We start from the raw sequence: 18544 nt of genomic DNA on the forward strand, positions 1-18544 counted from the left end.
AGTGAACAGCCTCTATAATTACCACATCTTGTTACTAAGTAATCATTCCAGAACATTCTTGAATTGCATCTCTTTTGGCGGGGAGGATCATATTTTAGATTTACATTTCATAATGCACTGTGGAAACAGAAGAGGGCAGTCTCTTTTTCCCTGACATTAGCTATGCTGGTTAGCATTCTTTGCCATTTATCTATCCTTCCAAGAGGAGTAAGGAGAATACCGGGAGCCTTTCAGTGAGGCTGCCTATTAGGAGGGTTTTCTGAGTGAAGAGCCAGTGCCCTCGCACATAGAGTAGTGTGATGGATAGCTCTGAGCTGAGCCACAGGAAAGCAAGCAACCCTCCACCTTCAGTTCTCTCCACAAAGGGCAGAAGCAAGGGAACCACAGGTGTCAGTAAAGGAGGGAAGACATGATCTTTTACCTGGTGACAGTTACAGGACACTCTCTCTGGCCATGGGAGGAAAAAGGCAAACAGAGATAGAAAAGTCAGACCCCAAGAGTTACTGAAAACAAGACATCCAGTTTGATCCAACTTTGGCTTTTTTTACTACAAAAAACGTTTTTAGGAAACATTTGACCTAGAGAGTCACAAAAAGCAAGCCATATGCCGCAAAGCTACGGAATAACTCCTAAGTATTATGCCGAGACACAGTATAGGAAGAAAATCTTTTAATCATCCTTTATCAGATCAGAAACTGCCCTGGAGGGGCTGGCCCAGTGGTGCAGCGGGTAAGTGTGCACGTTCTGCTTCAGCAGCCTGGGGTTCCCCGGTTCGGATCCTGGGTGCGGACATGGCACCACTTGGCAAGCCATGCTGTGGTAGGCGTCCCACATATAAAGTAGAGGAAGATGGGCATGGATGTTAGCTCAGGGCCCGTCTTCCTCAGAGAAAAGAAGAGGATTGGCAGCAGTTAGCTCAGGGCTAATCTTCCTCAAACAAAAAAAAAAAAGGAAAGAAAGAAACTGCCCTGGACAAACCCTACCACAAGTAAATAAACATACATTACCAGGAAATTAGAAGACATAAAAAACACTAACATATATCCACATCATGTACAATTTCATATTTTCTGAAGTGTCTTTGGGGCCCTTCTCATTACCTTATAAGAAGAAATGCCATACTTTAGACTCCTGGAATTGATTAACTCTGATATCACCTGGTTCACATTGGCATGTTACCATCACTATCAGTCTTCCTTGATACAATAGAAGCTGTCCTCATTTTATAAAGGGGAAAGCTGAGGCGTAGAGATGTTGACTCGTCTAAAGTCACATACAATCTAGGCTTTGAACACAGATCCACTCCCTTCTTTGTTCTTTTCGTTAAACTGTGCTAAAGAGTCATGCAACAGGATGTGTTAGTTGCCATGGTGTGCCTGTAAATGGTGATACAGTTATCTACCTAACTCTGAAGATTCCAAACAGTGGTTCTCTGTTTTCTTTATAATGTTGTCAGTCTCTCTTTAAAACCACCAGAGATTCACTACAGAATTTCTACACAAAAAGCCTTAAATTATTACAATCTTTTCATATTCCATTTCCCTGATTTTCTACATCATCTTTTTTGCCTTCTATGTCATCATTTTTCATTTCTTTTCCCGTTTTGTCCCACTAAATTCCTTCCTATTTTCTTAGTCCTGTCTTTTTTGTAACTTCGTCTACTTCTGTTCATTGATCCCGTTTCTGTTCCTTGTTCTGATCTTGTCTCTCTGTCAATACACAGCCTTGCAGCCTTCCTTGACTTTATATCATCAGTCACCAGCAGGGTGGGAACACTGCAGACCCATCAGCCAGGCCCTGCCATCACCCACACTTGTCCAGTTTACACTCCCTTTTCACAGTCTTTCCAACAAATCTACCACATGCCACACTCTCCTTTGCCGGAAATAATATAAGGAGAATAGTAGGCAATGCTGACTATTTCTTAATTGTCTTTGTATTTCTGCTCAGAAGGGCAATGATGGCAGGTGAATTTTTACAAGGCTAACTCTTCTGTTTCCCCTTCCTGACTTCCAGTTCCATTTGAAACACAGCTAAAGTGGGAAGCGAGTATTCCTCTGAAGAATTCTAAAGTTCAGAGGATTTATAGCACAGTGTAACATTTAGGTCTATAGATGATTGCTGGCAACATTTTATTTCCAGTGTGGGGAATCCAGTGTGAGAGTTGATAGAAGAAAGAATGTTAGGCCCGGGGGCATTCTCCTCTAAGAAAATTTGGAGAAAACAAGATTTGGTACTAGTTTTAGAAGTAGAAAAACAAAGTTTTTGTTTTGTTTTGTTTTGATTAAGTGGGGAGTCACCCATGTAGTGCAATGGCTTAGACTCTGAAGTCACCTGAGACAATCTGGAGGGGTTGGTGGCAAGACTCTTACCTGGGCCTTGTGTTCATGGAATTCAGCAGATTATGACTAAACTCTGTCCTCTGATAGCCTACTACAATTGGCTTCTATTCCAGAGGGAAATGCAGTCTTACTAGATAGCCTAATCCAGATTTTGAGTCAGAATCATATTTATCTTAATCTTTGTTTGAAAAAAGTATGAAGTGCTCAGATTGCTGATGTGTTAATTTCTTATTCAGTACTTTCAACTGGACTGTCCCATTCTTAAGCTGGCTGGCCATCATAGCCCTCTGTGTGTTCACAGTCATCCTGTACTTCATTCCACTGAGATACATTGTCCTTGTCTGGGGTAAGTAAAGCCTTTTTTATTTTTATTTTTAAACTGTCTGCTGCTAAGAACAAACTATTTTTAAGGGATGAGTTATATTGTCAGTAGTTGCCTGTATTTATGGTCATGAAGCTTCTCCATGATGAAAAGAGACAGGTCAGTTAAAAAATCACAACGGTATAAAGATTTAGGTCTACCTGCAAAATGCATTTTTCTTATCTGGCACCATAGGCTCCATCATACTATAAACATGTAGTTGTGCAGATTCCTCATATATCAAAGTGTAGCTTTGTCTAGATATCACTCTGATTTATTTTCACCACTTATACGAAAACAGAGGCATTTCGATCCATATGGTGCATTTAGGACAATATGCTTTGGTGCTGTGGTACTTTATCTTCTGGAAGCATCTGTAAACATGGTACTATATATGGTCACCTTTAGGATGCAGGAAAAGGGTCCTTGGCATTGACAGGCTGCTAAGGAATAAGAAACCTTTATGTCTACTAAACAAGAATGCCTCTGCAAAAACCCATTTTAAAGGTGATATTTTTGGTCCTAATTTTTAGTGCAATTATGCTGCATATCAACAGTTCCTACGCACTTAGGTGCCATTTAGGTGGTAGTTTCAGCATTCTTCATAGTTTGGGGATTTTTCCTTTCCTTAGCTGACAAAATTCTTGGTTTGAAAAACTCAGTTTTCAGTCTCCAAGGTCGATTAACATATAAAACCACAACATTAATGATATATAAATAAGACTGGGTGGAAGTAGAATTCTCTACTTGCCCCTGGCCTGCATAGACTGCTAAACCTATACAAAATGCAAAGAACCAAAATGGGTCTTAACTCCAGAAAATGCGTGCTTACACTGAAAGCAAAAAGATCAAAGGGAATGTTTTGTTCTTTTCTTTTTAAGCCTTTTAAAGAAATATGCTAGAATAAAGTGAGAAGGGGGTCTGATGTCTCCAAGCCCTTCAGTTTTAAGATTGTTATCTCCCTATTCTTTTTAGCCTATCTTGTCATATCTTGAGTAGGCTCTCTTACCCCTTATCACTATTAATACCTTTATTTACATTTTGGGTAGGGAGTGGAAGTTAGGGGGAATGGTGATTATTTTTTCCTCAATTTCTATAATTTAAAGAAACAGTTTCAGCTAAGGCAGTACCTTCACTATAGGAGGGAAGAGACATTTCTACCGTGTTCTTGCTTCCCTATTGTACGTTCAAGCCCTCATCTTTCATTCCTTCTCTGATATTTAAAACAGATGCTGTTTTATTGAAGGAATTAGGGTAGGGCATTAGGTGTGGCAGTTTATTAGCTCTAACCTACCTAGGGTCAGACCTGCCATCTCAGTTGTGATAGGTGGTGAACTTCTGGTTTCGTTTCCCCAGGTTCTCAGAAACTGGAGCCCATGGCAGACATCTGGCTATGTAACCTGGGGTGGCCTCACTGGCTAGCTGTCTTAAACATAATTTTTAGAGAATGTGTTTGGGCCTCTTATTCCATCAAATGAAATAAAACAAGAACAGTCATCCTTTAGTGGTAGGTGATTGCTGAAATATTAACCAGAAATTTAAGACGTAGGTCTCACATGGGGAGACGGGAACCAGAATCATGTTTGCAGAAGTTTATTTTGCTGGACTCCCTGAAGAAGAGCCAAGATGCTCTAGTTTATGGCCTAGTTTTTTACCAGTCTGTTGATTTCATATAAAGCTGTTTATTTTTTTATGTGAATATGTTTCATAATTTATTAAGTACAATATAATTTTAAAAGAGTTGACTTGGCTCATTGAAATTCTACATTATACCATAGAATATGTAGAATAGATACTTCTAGCTTTATACATTATTTTGACATTTCTATCTGATTAAATTTTTTCTTTGTATAATAGCTCCAGTTTGACTTAAATTTGCCCCTCATCCACATTTGTTCTTCAGGTAGTGCAGAGGATTAACTGTTGAATAATTTAGTATGGGTAGATGTGGCTCATCTTTAATTGTCCTTGGTCGATCTAATCCAAGAAGTGATCCAAGTAAGTCAATCACAGCAGCAACTTTTGCAGGCATTAAATTTAAATTTCTTGTAATTTAAAAGTAAAATTGGTTTCTGAAGATATCAGTGCCAGAGATGTAGAAATGGAAACTTTTTTCTTGTGATGAGAACTTCGAACATCTACTCTCTTAGCGACTTTCAAATATGCAATACAGTATTATTAACTATAGTCACCAGGCTGTACAGAACATCCCCATGACTTATTTTATAACTGCAAATTTATACTTTTTGACCCTCATTGTTATAGCTGACTAATATTCCATTGTGTGTGTGTGTATATATATATATATATGTCTACATATATACACACACCACATTTTCTTTATCCATTCATCCATCGGTGGACACTTAAGTTGTTTCCATGTCTTGGCTATTGTAAATAATGCTGCAATGAACATGGGGTGCATATATCAATTCGAGGTAGTGTTTTCCTTGGATAAATATTCAGAAATAGATCATATGGTAGTTCTATTTTAAATTTTTTGTGGAAACTCCATAGTGTTTTCCATAGTGACTGCACCAATTTACATTCCCATCAGCAGTGTATGAGAGTTCCCTTTCCTGCACATCTTCACCAACTCTTGTTATTTCTTGTCTTTTTGATAATAGCCATTCTAACAGATGTGAAGTGATATCTCATTGTGGTTTTTATTTGCATTTCCCTGATGATAAATGATGTTAAGCATCTTTTCATGTATCCATTGGCCATCTGTATATCTTCTTTGAAAAAGTGTTTATTCAGATCTGCCCATTCTTTAATCAGATTTTTTTTTATATTGAGTTGTATGAGTTCTTTATATATTTTAATGTTAGCCCCTTATGAGATATATGATTTGCAAATATTTTCTCCCATTCAGTAGGTTGCCCTTTCATTTTGTGGATGGTTTCCTTTGCTATGCAGAAGCTTTTTAGTTTAATGTAGTCTCACTTGTTTATTTTTACTTTTGCTGCTTTTGCTTTTGGTGTCAAATCCAAAAAATCTTAGCCAAGACTGATGTCAGGAGCTTACTGCTTATTTCTTCTAGGAGTTTCATAGTTTCAGGTGTTACATTCAAGTCCTTAATCCATCTTGAGTTAATTTTTGTGTATAGTATAAGATGGTAGTCTAGTTTCATTCTTTTGCATGTGGCTGTGCATGTTTCAAACACCATTTATTGAAGAGACTGTCCTTTCCCCATTGTATATTCTTGGCTCCTGTGTTGTAAGTTAATTGACTACATATGCAGGGGTTTATTTCTGGGCTATTTTGTTCCATTGATCAATATGTCTGTTTTTATGCCAATAGCATACTGTTTTGACTACTATAGTTTTGTAATACAGTTTGAAATCAGGGAGCAGCATGTCTTCAGCTTTGTTGTTTTCTCAAGATTCTTTTGGCTATCTGGAGCCTTTTGTGGTTTCATACAAATTTTAGGATTGTTTACTCTATTTCTGTGGAAAATGCCATTGGAATTTTTATAGAGATTGAAGTGAATCTGTAGATTGCCTTGCATAGTGTGGACATTTTAACAATATGAATTCTTCCAATCCATGAGCATTGAATGTCTTTCTATTTATTTGTGTCGTCTTCAATTTCTTTCATTAATGTCTTAGAGTTTTCAGTGTACAGGTCTTTCAACTTCTTGGTTAAGTTTATTCCTAGGTATTTTATTCTTTTTGATGCAAGTATAAATGATACTGTTTTCTTAATTTCTCTCATAGTTCATCATTAGTGTATAGAAATACAACAGGTTTTTGTGTATTGATTTTGTATCCTTGTTGGTTCACAAATTGGCCCCCATATGTAAAGGGCAAAGAGAGACCAAAGAAAAGAGGCAGACCACTCCAGATTTGTAGGTGGCAAGTTTAATAAGCAAGGAAACTTACTTATGAGGCTTTCTTGGGTGGCTGCAAGACCAGTAGATCTCTACACCCTCCTGCCAAAATCTTAAAAGTTTATATAGAGGCCTTAACTGTGTTCAATCATGTATACCATCCAGATGGTCTCAACACCACCTTACTCTTTCAATGCTATGTCCTTGGAACAGCTCCCACTGTGAGAATGGTGGGCAGAATGTACAATCCAAGTACAAGGTGGGGGATGAGGAGCTTGCAGTTGTCCAGGTCCAGCTCACAGGTTATCTGGCAGTCACGTCCTCATGATTACCTCATCCAACAATCTGACAACTTTACTGCATTCGGTTTATTCTAACAGTTTTTTGGTGGAGCCTTTAGGGTTTTATATATATAATATGATGTCATCTGCAAATAGTGACACTTTTATTTCTTTCTTTCCAATTTGGATGCCTCTTATTTCTTTTTCTTGCCTAATTGCTCTGGCTAGGACTTCAAATACTATGTTGATTAAAAGTGGAAAGAGTGGGCATCCTTGTCTTGTTCCTGATCTTGGAGGAAAGGTTTTCAGCTTTTCACCATTGAGTATGATGTTAGCTGTGGGCTTGTCATATTCTCTCAACATTTATTACGTTGAGGAATGTTACCTCTATACACACTCTGTTGAGAATTTTTATCACAAATGGATGTTGAATTTTATCATGCTTTTTCTGAATTTATTGAGATGATCATATGATTTTTAACCTTCATTTTGTTAATATGGGGTATTCCATTGACTGATTTGTGGATGTTGTACCAGGCTTGCATCCCTGGAACAAATCCCGATTGATCATGGTAAATGATCCTTTTAATGTATTGTTGAATTTAGTTTGCTAACATTTTGTTGAGGGTTTTTGCATCTATGTTCATCAGAGATATTGGCTTATAATTTTCTTTTTTGTGGTATCCTTGTCTGGTTTTGATATCAGGGTAATGCTGGTCTTGTAAAATAAGTTTTTAAGTATTCTCTCTTCTTCTATTTTTTGGAAGAGTTTGACAAGGATTGGCATTTACTCTTCTTTGTTTAGTGGAATTCACCAGTGGAGTCATCTGGTCCTGGACTTTTGTTTGTTGGGAGGTTTTTGATTACTGATTCAATCTCCTTACTAGTAATTGGTCTATTCAGATTTTCTATTTGTTCATGATTCAGTCTGGGAAGGTTGTATATTTCTAGGAATCTATCCATTTCTTGTAGGTTGCCCAACTTGTTGGTGTATAATTGTTCATAATAGTAGCTTATGATCCCTTGTATTTATGTGGTTTCAGTTGTAACTTCTCTTTCATTTCTGATTTTATTTATTTGAGTCCTCTCTCTGTTTTTCTTGGTGAGTCTAGCTAAAGGTTTCTCATTTAGTTTATCTTTTCAAAGAATCAGCTCTTAGTTTCATTAATCTTTTCAGTCTATTTATTTGTTTCCACTCTGTGATTTCATCCCTTGTACTAACTTTTGGCTTTATTTGCTCTTTTTCTAGTTCCTTGAGGTGTAAAGTTAGGTTGTTTGAAATTTTTCTTGTTTATTAAGGTAGGCATTTATCACTGTGAACTTACCTCTTAGAACTGCTTTTGCTGCATCACATAAATTTTGGCATATTGTATTTCCATTTGCACTTGTTTCAAAGTATTCTTTTATTTCTCTTTTGATTTCTTTGTTGACCCATTGGTTGTTCAGTAGCTGTTGTTTAATCTCCACATACTTGTGAATTTTCCAGTTTTCTTCTTCTAATTGATTTCTGGTTTCATACCACTGTGGTTGGAAAAGATGCTTGATATGATTTCAATCGTCTTAAATTTATTAAGACTTGTTTTGTGGCCTAACATATCATCTATCCTGGAGAATGTTCCATGAGCACTTGAGAAGAATGTGTATTCTGCTGCTTTTGGATAGAATGTTCTGTTAAGTCCATATGGTCTAATGTGTCACTTAAGGCCAATGTCTCTTATTGATTTTCTCTCTGGATGATCTATCCATTATTGAATGTAGGGTATTAAAGTCCCCTACTGTTATTGTATTGCTGTCTATTTCTCCCTTTAGGTCTGTAAATATTTGCTTTATATATTTAGGTGCTCCCATGTTGGGTGCATACTTACAAATGTTATATTGTCTTGTTGACCTGTTTCATTATGTAATGCCCTTCTTTGTCTCTTATTACAGTCTTACAGTCTTTGTTTTAAAGTCTATCTAGTCTGATATAAGCATAGCTACTTCAGCTTTCTTTTTGTTTCTATTTGGATGGAATATCTTTTCCCACACTTTCACTTTCAGTCTGTGTTTTCTCTTACATCTGAAGTGAGTTTCTTGTAAGCAGCATATAAAAAATGGGTCTTGTTCTGTTATCCATTCAGCCATTCTATGTCTTTTGATTGGGGAATTTAGTCTATCTACATTTAAAGTAATTACTGATAGCTATATACTTATTTCCATTTTGTTTGTTTTCTGGCTGTTTTATAGTTCCTCTCTGTTCCTTTCTTCTTCTCCTTTTCTCTTCCTATGTGGTTTAATGACTTTCTTTAGTGGTATGCTTAGATTCCTGTGTCATTATCTTTTGTGTATCTACTATGGGTTTTTGCTTTGTTGTTACCATGAGGCTTATGTATAACACATTATATTTATAACATTATATTTTATAACTTAAGTTCTAATGCATTCTAAAACTCTATATTTTTACTGTCCCCCCCATATTTTATGTTTTTGATGTCACATTTTACATCTTTTTTTCTTGTGTTTCCCTTAACTAATTAGTGTAGTTATTTTTACTACATGTCTTTGAAGCTTCATACTAGCTTTATAAGTGATTAATACACTATCTTTATTATATATTTACCAGTGAGACTTCTACTTTCATATATTTTCTTATTACTAACTAGCACATTTTCATTTCAGCTTAAAGAAGTCCATTTAACATTTCTTGTAAGGCTAGTTTAGTGGTGATGAGCTCTTTTATGTTTTGCTTTTCTAGAAAACTCTTCATCTCATCTTCAATTCTCAATGGTAACTTTGCCAGGTAGAGTATTCTTGGTTGGAAGTTTTTTCTTTCATGCCACTCCCTTCTGGCCTGCAAATTTTCTGCTGAAAAAAAATCTGCTGATAGTCTTATGAGGGTTCCCTTGTATGTAACAAGTTATTTTTCTCTTGCTGCTTTTAAGATTCTCTCCTTGTCTTTAACTTTTGATATTTTAATTATAATGTGTCCTGGTGGGGGTCTCTTTGGGTTCTTATTTGGAACTCTTTGGGCTTCCTGGACCTGGATGTCTGTTTCCTTTCCCAGGTTAGGTTTTCAGCCATCATTTCTTCAAATTGTCTACCACTTTCTCTGTTCTCCTCCTGGGATCCCTATAATATGAATGTCAGTACACTTGACATTGTCCCATAAATGCCTTAAGCTATCTTCACTTTTTAAATTCTTTTGATTTTTGCTGCTCTGATTGGGTGAGTTCCACTGGCCTATCTTCAAGTTCACAGATCCTTTCTTCTGATTTATCTAGTCTGCCATTGAATTCCTCTAGTGTATTTTTCAGTTCAATTGTTGTATTCTTCAGCTCTGTGACTTCTTTCTATCTCTGTGTTGAAGTTCTCCCTGTGTTCATCCATTTTTCTCCCAAGTTTTGTGAGCATCTTTATGACCATTACTTTGAACTCTTTATCAGGTATATTACTTATCTCTGTTTCATTAAGGTTTTTTTCTGAGGTTTTATCTTGTTCTTTAATTTGGAACTTATTGCTTTGTTTCCTCATTTTGCTTCACTCTCTGTGTTGGTTTCTATGAATTAGATAAAACAGTCACTTCTCCCAGTCTTGAAGGAGTGCCCTCATGTAGAAGATGAAGCTTATTTCTCAACTCTGCCCTAGCTCTTGGTTGTTTCTCAAATCTTTGAGATTTCCCAAGCAGCCTATTTTATTATTAATAGCTCCCAGTAGTTGAGGGTGTGCCAAGACCAGTCAGTGTCCCAAAGGGAAGGATCTCAGTCAGCACCTAGTGTCAGGCTGATTGAAAGCCAGAACTTCAAGCAACAGCTTTCAAAGTATGCAAATATATATAGTCTTGTGGGACCATAAGCATACGCACTGCTGGCCACCAGTGCCAGGTCATCTAGAGGTGTACTCTGGGAGACAGCCACAAAAATCAGGGCTCCAGATGAGTGTATAAGCTTGTTTCTTGGAAATACCAGTGAGCTGTAGCAAGGCAGAGGGAGAGCACAAAGATGGCAACCCCCAGCCTATGTTCCCTGAGAGCACCTCCACAATCCTCTAGATGTGTGCCAAACCTGAAGCCTGCCCCTTAGGCTGAAGCTACAGTACAAGCAAATAGGTCTCCTTCACAGAAAGACTAGGGGTGTGTTTTAGTCTGCTGTCTCTGTAGTCCCCTGGGGGTGGTAGCCTGCCAAGAATTTTCTCTCTAATTGTTACAGTCCTGTGGGACCCAGGAAAACAAGCCCCCTAGCCACCAGAGCTAGGCAATCAAGGGTCACCCCCTGGGTGGCAGTCACAAAAACCAGGGCACCAGATGCACGTAAAAGCTCCACTCTGGTTGATATTGGTGCTCTGAAGTGCAGCTGAGGGACAGCATGAAGATGGTGCCTGCTGTTGGAGGGTAAAGATGGCCTCTGCTGAGGAAAAAGAAAAAATACTGCCGCTGGCTTCAGCAAGGTAGAGGAAGAGTGCGAAAATGGCACCTGCCAGCCTCCATCCCTGGAGAGTATCCTAGCCGGCTCTTGCCCCTCCAGTGATAGTTTAAGATTAACAAATGGATCTCTTTCACATAATATTTGTGTACTTTTCAAATGGCTTCTTTTGCGCTGGGCACTGGGACAAGTGAGTCGGTTTCCTTTAGAAGCCATTTCTCTGTTCACTACAGTCCTTTGGGTCTCAGGGATGCAAGCCCTGTTGGTTTTCAAAGCCAGGTGGTTTAGGGGCTCATCTCCCAGGTGCAAGTCTCAAAAGTTGGGGTACCCAATGTGGGATACAAACCCTTTGCTCCTCAGGGAGAAGCTCCAGGTTTCTGAACTCCTCCTGATTGCAGGTCGCAATGCTGGGGCTGAGGTTTCTGGTGAGATCATATCTCAGCCTTTCCCACTTCAGTGTGTCCCTTTTCTCGTTTGCCCAATTTGAAGGAGTTGGTCAGCTAGTTTTCAGGTCTTTTTCAGAGGACATTGTTCCATATGTAGCTGTAGATTTGGTGTGTCTATGGGAGGAGGTGAGTTCAGGATCCTTCTATGTCACCATCTTGAACTGCTTCGTAGAATTAAAACCAGATGTAAAACTGAGGCAACAGTCATATGTAAAAGCTCCCCTCAGGGAGATACTGGTGCTCTGGAGTGTGGTAGAGGGAGAGTATGAAGATGGCTCCAACCAGCTCGAGCAAGGCAGAGGGACAGCATAGAGATGACACCTGATGTGAAAGAGAAAAGAAAAAGCCTAGAGTTAAAAAAAAAAAAAAATAGTGGCACCCACTGGCTATAGCAAGGCAAGAGAGAGTGCAAAGATAGTGCCTTCCAGTCTCTGTCCCCAGAGAGCACCCCAGCAGGCCTCGAATGTGTGTCAAATCAGATTCCTGCCCCTAGGGCAATGCTCCAAGACAGACAAATGAGCCTTCCCCACACAAAGTCTGGGCATCCCTTGATCAGTCACTTCCACCCTGGGCCCTGGGAGGGCTGACTTTGTGCGTGCAAGCCCTTTAAGAGCTGTTTCTCAAATCACTATAGCTGTGGGTCTTGTGGTTGCAAGCCCCATTGGTTTTCAAAGATAGATGTTTTAGGGGCTCATCTATCAGGTACAGGTCTTAAAAGTTGGGGGGTACCTGATGTGGGGTTCAAACACTTCACTCCTCAGGGACAAACTTTGGGTTTTGAGTTTCCTCCCTACTGTGGGTTGCTGTGCTGGGGGTAAGGTTTATGGCCAGATTGTATCTCAGCCTCTCCTACCCACTTTGATGTGAGCCTTTTCTTGTTCACCTCATATGTAGTTGTTGCTTAGCCAGTTTTCAGTTTTTTTCAGAGGATGTTGTTCCATATGGGGCCATAGAGTTGGTGTGTTTGTGGGAGGAGGTTTTAATTTTTTAAAAAGCTGATGGTAAACTCATTTCAGGTCATTTTGAGAAAAAAATCAAGGTCACAAGTCTTCTAAACATTTAGCTTGCATTACAGCAACAGCCTCCTCTCCCCCCAAAAAGGTCTATCTTTTGAAAAAGGGGAAACAATAAATCTGACTTCTTGCCTTAAAACCAATCCCAATCCAAAATGTAGGGAGGCAAGTTTCATCATAGATGGAACACTGAGGCAAGGCTTCTAAGTACTGTAACCCTGAGAGGAAAAGCAAGATACATCATTGCTCATTTTTGAGGTGCCTTTTGTTTCCTAAATAGAAAGCCTTTCTTGCTGAGAAGAAGCCACTGAAGTATAAGGAGAAAAACAGAGCAGCCATTGAGTTGGGAAGGAGGGAGGTAAGGGACAAAGGAACAAGGGAAGATGGGAAAGACAGAAATGGGAGAGAGATGGTGGAAGGAAGGAAGAAGAGAGGGAGGGAAAAAACTGGGTGTATTGGTTCATTCAGTCAAGGCTTAAGGGCAACTTAATCTAGATCTTCAAATCACTGCAACACTTTTGCCAGAAATGTGTTTTATACAACTCCAAACTTTGGAGATTTCAATAATGTTTGATCTCTCACTCTTTCAGGCATCAATAAATTTACAAAAAAGCTTCGGAGTCCGTATGCAATCGATAACAATGAACTACTTGACTTCCTTTCCAGAGTCCCTTCAGATGTACAAGTGGTATGTAGGTTTCATTATTATTATTATTTTAATGTAGTGTGGCATTGGGTTTGAACTTTTATATCTTTTTAATTTCAAAGGTTTCAGAAGAGCCAGGTAAAGTTACTACAGCCTGTAGCAGATTTTGCCATTCAGGAATTTAGTGCAGTTAGGTTATCCAAGAAGAACTTACAGAGAAGAATGGGGAATGAGAATGAAAGAAGTTGCATGAAGAACCTACCAGGGCTGTCAAGGACAGTCCTCCTCTAAGGAAGCTTCAGCTGAAGTTTGTGAAGGGAAGTCACCATTACGTGAAGGGAGAAACAGGAATATTAGATGGTGAGAGCAAAGTATGCCAGTGGACATTGGAGAGAAAAACACTTCTTTGCATAACTTGCACGAATTGAGTTTTAAAGATGCATATTTTGGATATCCATGGGGGCGGGGAGGAAGAATGACTGTTTTTTAAAGACTGGGGTACATCTTTGAAATCCTTTGAGGTTAACGCTCATTAAACATCAACTATTTTCAGAGTAAAACGAGAAATGTTTTTATCAAAATCTTGAAGCTGAGTTGTAGCAATGCCTTTTTCCTTTGTTTCAGTTGAGTTTTTGATTTGGTATCAGACATGAGAGTGGGCTGGATGGAGATTAAGCCTATAGTAAACAAACAATAAATTGCAAAGAACCATTATCCAGCCCTTCAAAAGAGATGGAGATGGTTTTGCTTTTAATGGAATGTGTTATGGACGGTGAACTGTTACCAAAGTTCACATCAGGGCTCTCCTGTAGTTTCTGGCAGGACTTCCCTCTGACTCTTGCTCTATCATTCTATTGTTTTCTGCATCCCAGCTGCAGATCTCATACAGCTTCCAGAGCGAGCACTTTTTTTCCCCCAAGCAGTCTCTCATTCCTTTGCTTTTCCTTCCTTTGCCAGAAAATGGCCATCTGACCAGTCTTTCTCTGAACTCTGTTTAAACAGGTGCAATACCAAGAACTGAAACCAGATCCTTCTCATAGCCCATGTAAAAGGAAGAAAAACAATCTTGGCTAGCCAGCTCCCAGCACTGAGGAGACCAGCACCTTTTTGGGAAGATAAAAGAAAAAGCCTTCAGCCTCAGCAGCATTTCCTTTCTTTCTGCTTTTTATTTATTTTACCTTTTTATCATGATAGAGAGAATTTGTAAATAGTGTACAAAGGCATATGTCTTTGAAAATATACTTCAATTGTACAGAATCAATTTGATAAAGGTTTAGCTACTGCTGTGTGAAAGCCTTGTTAGCTGTGGATATTAATACACCACACTAGAACAACAAATGTAAGAATGGTAACGTTGGGAGTTATATACACTTCTCTAATTCCAAGTGGAAGAACCAGAATATGAGATTAAATGCTCAGCTGTGCTCTGATTGAATCTACATAAAATGTAATTGTCAATTTGATTTTAAAGTTTTTTTTTAATGTGACTATTTTTTATCTGAAAAGTAATCCATTACAGTTTTCTATGTTTTATACATTTCAAAAGGGAGGGGGGATCCCCAAACCTGAGTTTGGAATAGATGCATTTCAATTTAACAGAGAGTCTGATTTCAGATCCTGACATTCTTTCCTGTGCAATTATTTAGATATGACTAGGCTGATTTTAAGCTAATGAGTGAAGATATATCCACCCCCTCAAGACAATCTTCCACACTCTGAAATCCTACAATGAAAACTTCCAAACCTTCTATCATTCCTTCTAAAACCTTAAAATCTCTACAGGACTACACATAAATACTGCCAGGTTTATAAATGATTGCCTATCTGAATTTTTATACCTACACTACTTTAATTTGTACTGAGTTAGCAAATTAGCAACCCAGTTCAGTTGTCAAAACTACTAGCAAACTAAATTGGTATTGCTTTCGATGTCAGATTCTGCCTCTGTGCATCTCATAATATTGAATACTCAAGTGTTCTCACAGAAAAAAAAGTATCTGCTTTCTCATTAGGTTACTGAAATGCTTTAATGCATAGTATGATTTTTGTTATTAGTGTGAATTTTAATGTAGAGGAGAATGCAGTGTGCTAAGTGATATGCCAGTGTTTCATTACATTCATTTATAGAAAAAAAAATAATCATTCTTGATAATATGAATGCATGAAAACCTATTTTGTAAAATAAACTGCTTATGGGGAGGGGGAGTTTGCCTTTAAAAATGTTTCACTACTTACTATAGACTCTGTACTTAAAAATTGCATTCCCAAGACTTCTGTTGGTTTTTTGTACCTAACTCCCTGGTATATCAAGGGAGTATACCTCTGGAGAGAGAGAATTTGGTGAGAATGCCTTACTTCCCTGACTTGGTAGGGGATTAAGCTGGGTTGAAACTGCTGCAGACAATGTTTTACATTTTATTAATAATAGACTGGGATAGGGTGAAGGTGGGGGTTAAGCTGGGAAAATGTAGAAAAGCCAGAAGAAATATATATTTCACTCTAAAGGAATACTCTTTAAAAATAAACTTAATCTCATCAGAGCTGGTTTTTAAAGTATTTTTATTTTAGAGCTATGTTGTTAAATACTATTTCTTATGATAGAACTATTTTGATCTGTTTATACACTATGCTTGAAAGAATGTCAATTAAATTCCCTTTCTACAGAAAGGTTTGACCTCAATATGTTCTGTTTAGTGCATCATGTTTATAATGACACGCTTACATCCGCATACCATCACTGTTTGTTGCTAAGACAGAATACTCCATGAAGTTGATGTTACTACAGAAAGTTTACTGATGGGATAATTTGTTTGAAATAACTTTTGATTATACCTTCTGTGAGATTTACGTTCTGTGCTGACAGTGTCTACTCAAATGTCTACAAGCCTGATATTCTACAACTCAGATGTATCTAGTGGATAGTAACCATTAACAGATGACTAATTTCTGTTTGTTTCATTCTATCAAATTTCAGATGTTTAGTTCAATAGTAATGTTGACTATACATTCATTGCATTAAATACAAAGAAAATAATCTTTTCTAAGTATAATCAGTACTCCTTTTTTTTTTTTTTTTTTGGTGGTTGAGAGAGGAGTGATAGAGGATTGTGTGCATATTCTTATAAATGACATTTCACTTAAAAAAACCCAGGTTTGGTTTGGACAAACAAGGCTCTCCCTGAAACTTTGACTGTTGTTATATAAAACTCAGTACCTTTAGAGGGGTGAGCATCCAGTGAAGCTGACAGAGGAGTAAGAAGTATCTTGAGGTGTTAAAGTGATATGCAGAGGAATCTTCATTACTTTTAGAAATACTGCATTCACAGGCTGAAAACAAGGGATTGTCTCTAACAGAATTATAACTGTTTCTTTCCCCTTCTCAAGTAGGCACAATTCTGCCTTTTGAAAGCTGCTTATCTTGATTTAGTTTTGAGAGATTTGCATTGTAAATCAAGCATACCTTAAGAGATTGGATGTCACTCTAACACCTATTTGGACTGCTAAACATAGTAGTTGTGTAAACTATTAAATATATTCCTCAGTATCTTTTGAAGGTCATTCATATTCCAAACTACTATTATTGCCATTAATTGCGATAATTCATAAGAAATGCATATTTTAAACTTGTTTTTGTTTTTTTGAGGAAGAGTAGCCCTGAGCTAACTGCTGCCAATCCTCCACTTTTTGTTGAGGAAGACTGGCCCTGAGCTGACATCTGTGCCCATCTTCCCCTCCTTTTTAAGTGGGACACCTGCCATACCATGGCTTAACAAGCAGTGTGTAGGTCCGCACCGGGACCCCAACTGGCGAACCCCCAGCCGCCAAAGCAGAATGTGTGAACTTAACTGCTATGCCACTGGGCCGGCCCCTTAAACTTGTTTTTTATTTATAAAAAGAACATAGCACTTCCTGTTCATTCTGGTACTGTTCCACAGACTCAAACTGATAGCTCCTGTACGGATTCCAAATTATTTTTGAACCATTCTATGCACTAGGATAATCTGAATTGAGAGATTCTTTAAATGACTTTGCTTTGTCATATATTTGTTGAGTGCCGACTATGACTTGCCCTGTCATAGGCAATGGTCAAACCAATGATGTATTCAATGAAATCTGGAGCTAAAGTTTACTGAGAGCAAAATTTAATTGATATGTTTTTCAAAGTATCTCTTATAGAATTTTATTTTGTATTTAAAAGTGAAGAAAAGTTCAGTAGGTAAGCTGTCTTATCCAGGGACCATAGGAACTTTTTTTCTACTTCAATCTCAATATCCAAATGTCTCTAGTGGTAAAAGTAGTCTACTTTTGTATTAGCAAGTCTTATTCAGAGGCTTTAATTTCAACATATATACCTGTTAAATGTATTATTTTTGAGTTTTGTACTTAGTATTAAAAAAAACCCAAAAAATATATAAGGCAGTTCAGGGGCTGGCCCTGTGCCCTAGTGATTAAGTTTGGTGCACTCCGCTATAGCAGCCTGGGTTTGGTTCCTGGACACAGACCTACACCACTAGTTGGTGGCCACGCTGTGGTGGTGACCCACATATGAAATAGAGGAAGACTGGCACGGATGTTAGCTCAGGGTGAATCTTCCTCAGCAAAAAAATAAAATAAAAAAATATATATAAGGAAGTTGATGCTCCAGAAATACAAGTTAAGAGCACCATCATTTCTTGCAAAATCCTCAGGTATTATTAAATTAATGCTTATTTAAATATCAGTGTGTGTGTATGTGTGTGTGTTTACAGATGCCTATTCATTTGTTTGATGAGAGTATCTAGAATCAGCCTTTTCTAACTGCTCAATCAAGTATGAATTAAACCCACATAAAAAATAATGTAATGAATACTTACAATAGTGTCATTACTTTCAATTATAATTCTCTTCCCCAGGATGACTGGTGTAACTCACTAAAATAAAAAAACATAAAACATCCTTTTTTTTTGGTGAAACTATTACCTCTCATGCCTCAGTTTCTACATTTGACAGTGGCAGTCACGTCATAAGATGTATTCCAGCTGAATCTCAGATTTCAGAAACAGCAAGGAAAGTCTTTCATTATGTAAGAACACTATACAAATAAAAACTATTAAAGTGGTCACATGCTGTAGAAACTAACACTGTGAAATATTTGCTAGAATTTAATGATTATATCTGTGCTTTTCCAAAGGGATCTGGGTTAAGAACCAAAAAAAGTGAAACAATCAAATATGTAATCGGTCTCAA

General features: G+C 37.8%; 1 protein-coding gene across 29 annotated transcripts in view; it reads left to right on the forward strand.

The window, feature by feature from the left end:
• Positions 1–16368, forward strand: part of MCTP1 (multiple C2 and transmembrane domain containing 1) — a 500114-nt gene extending 483746 nt beyond the window's left edge. For all 29 annotated transcript variants that reach the window (XM_070571402.1, XM_070571408.1, XM_070571405.1 and 26 more), the window contains 3 exons: positions 2579–2688; positions 13263–13360; positions 14321–16368. In XM_070571402.1, coding sequence (XP_070427503.1) covers positions 2579–2688; positions 13263–13360; positions 14321–14392 — 280 coding nt within the window. In that variant the 3' untranslated portion in view covers positions 14393–16368. The remainder of the gene's footprint in view (positions 1–2578; positions 2689–13262; positions 13361–14320) is intronic.
• Positions 16369–18544: the final 2176 nt, after the last annotated feature.

The sequence above is a fragment of the Equus przewalskii genome, chromosome 13 (genome assembly GCF_037783145.1).
Source record: "Equus przewalskii isolate Varuska chromosome 13, EquPr2, whole genome shotgun sequence".
Taxonomy (NCBI): domain Eukaryota; kingdom Metazoa; phylum Chordata; class Mammalia; order Perissodactyla; family Equidae; genus Equus; species Equus przewalskii.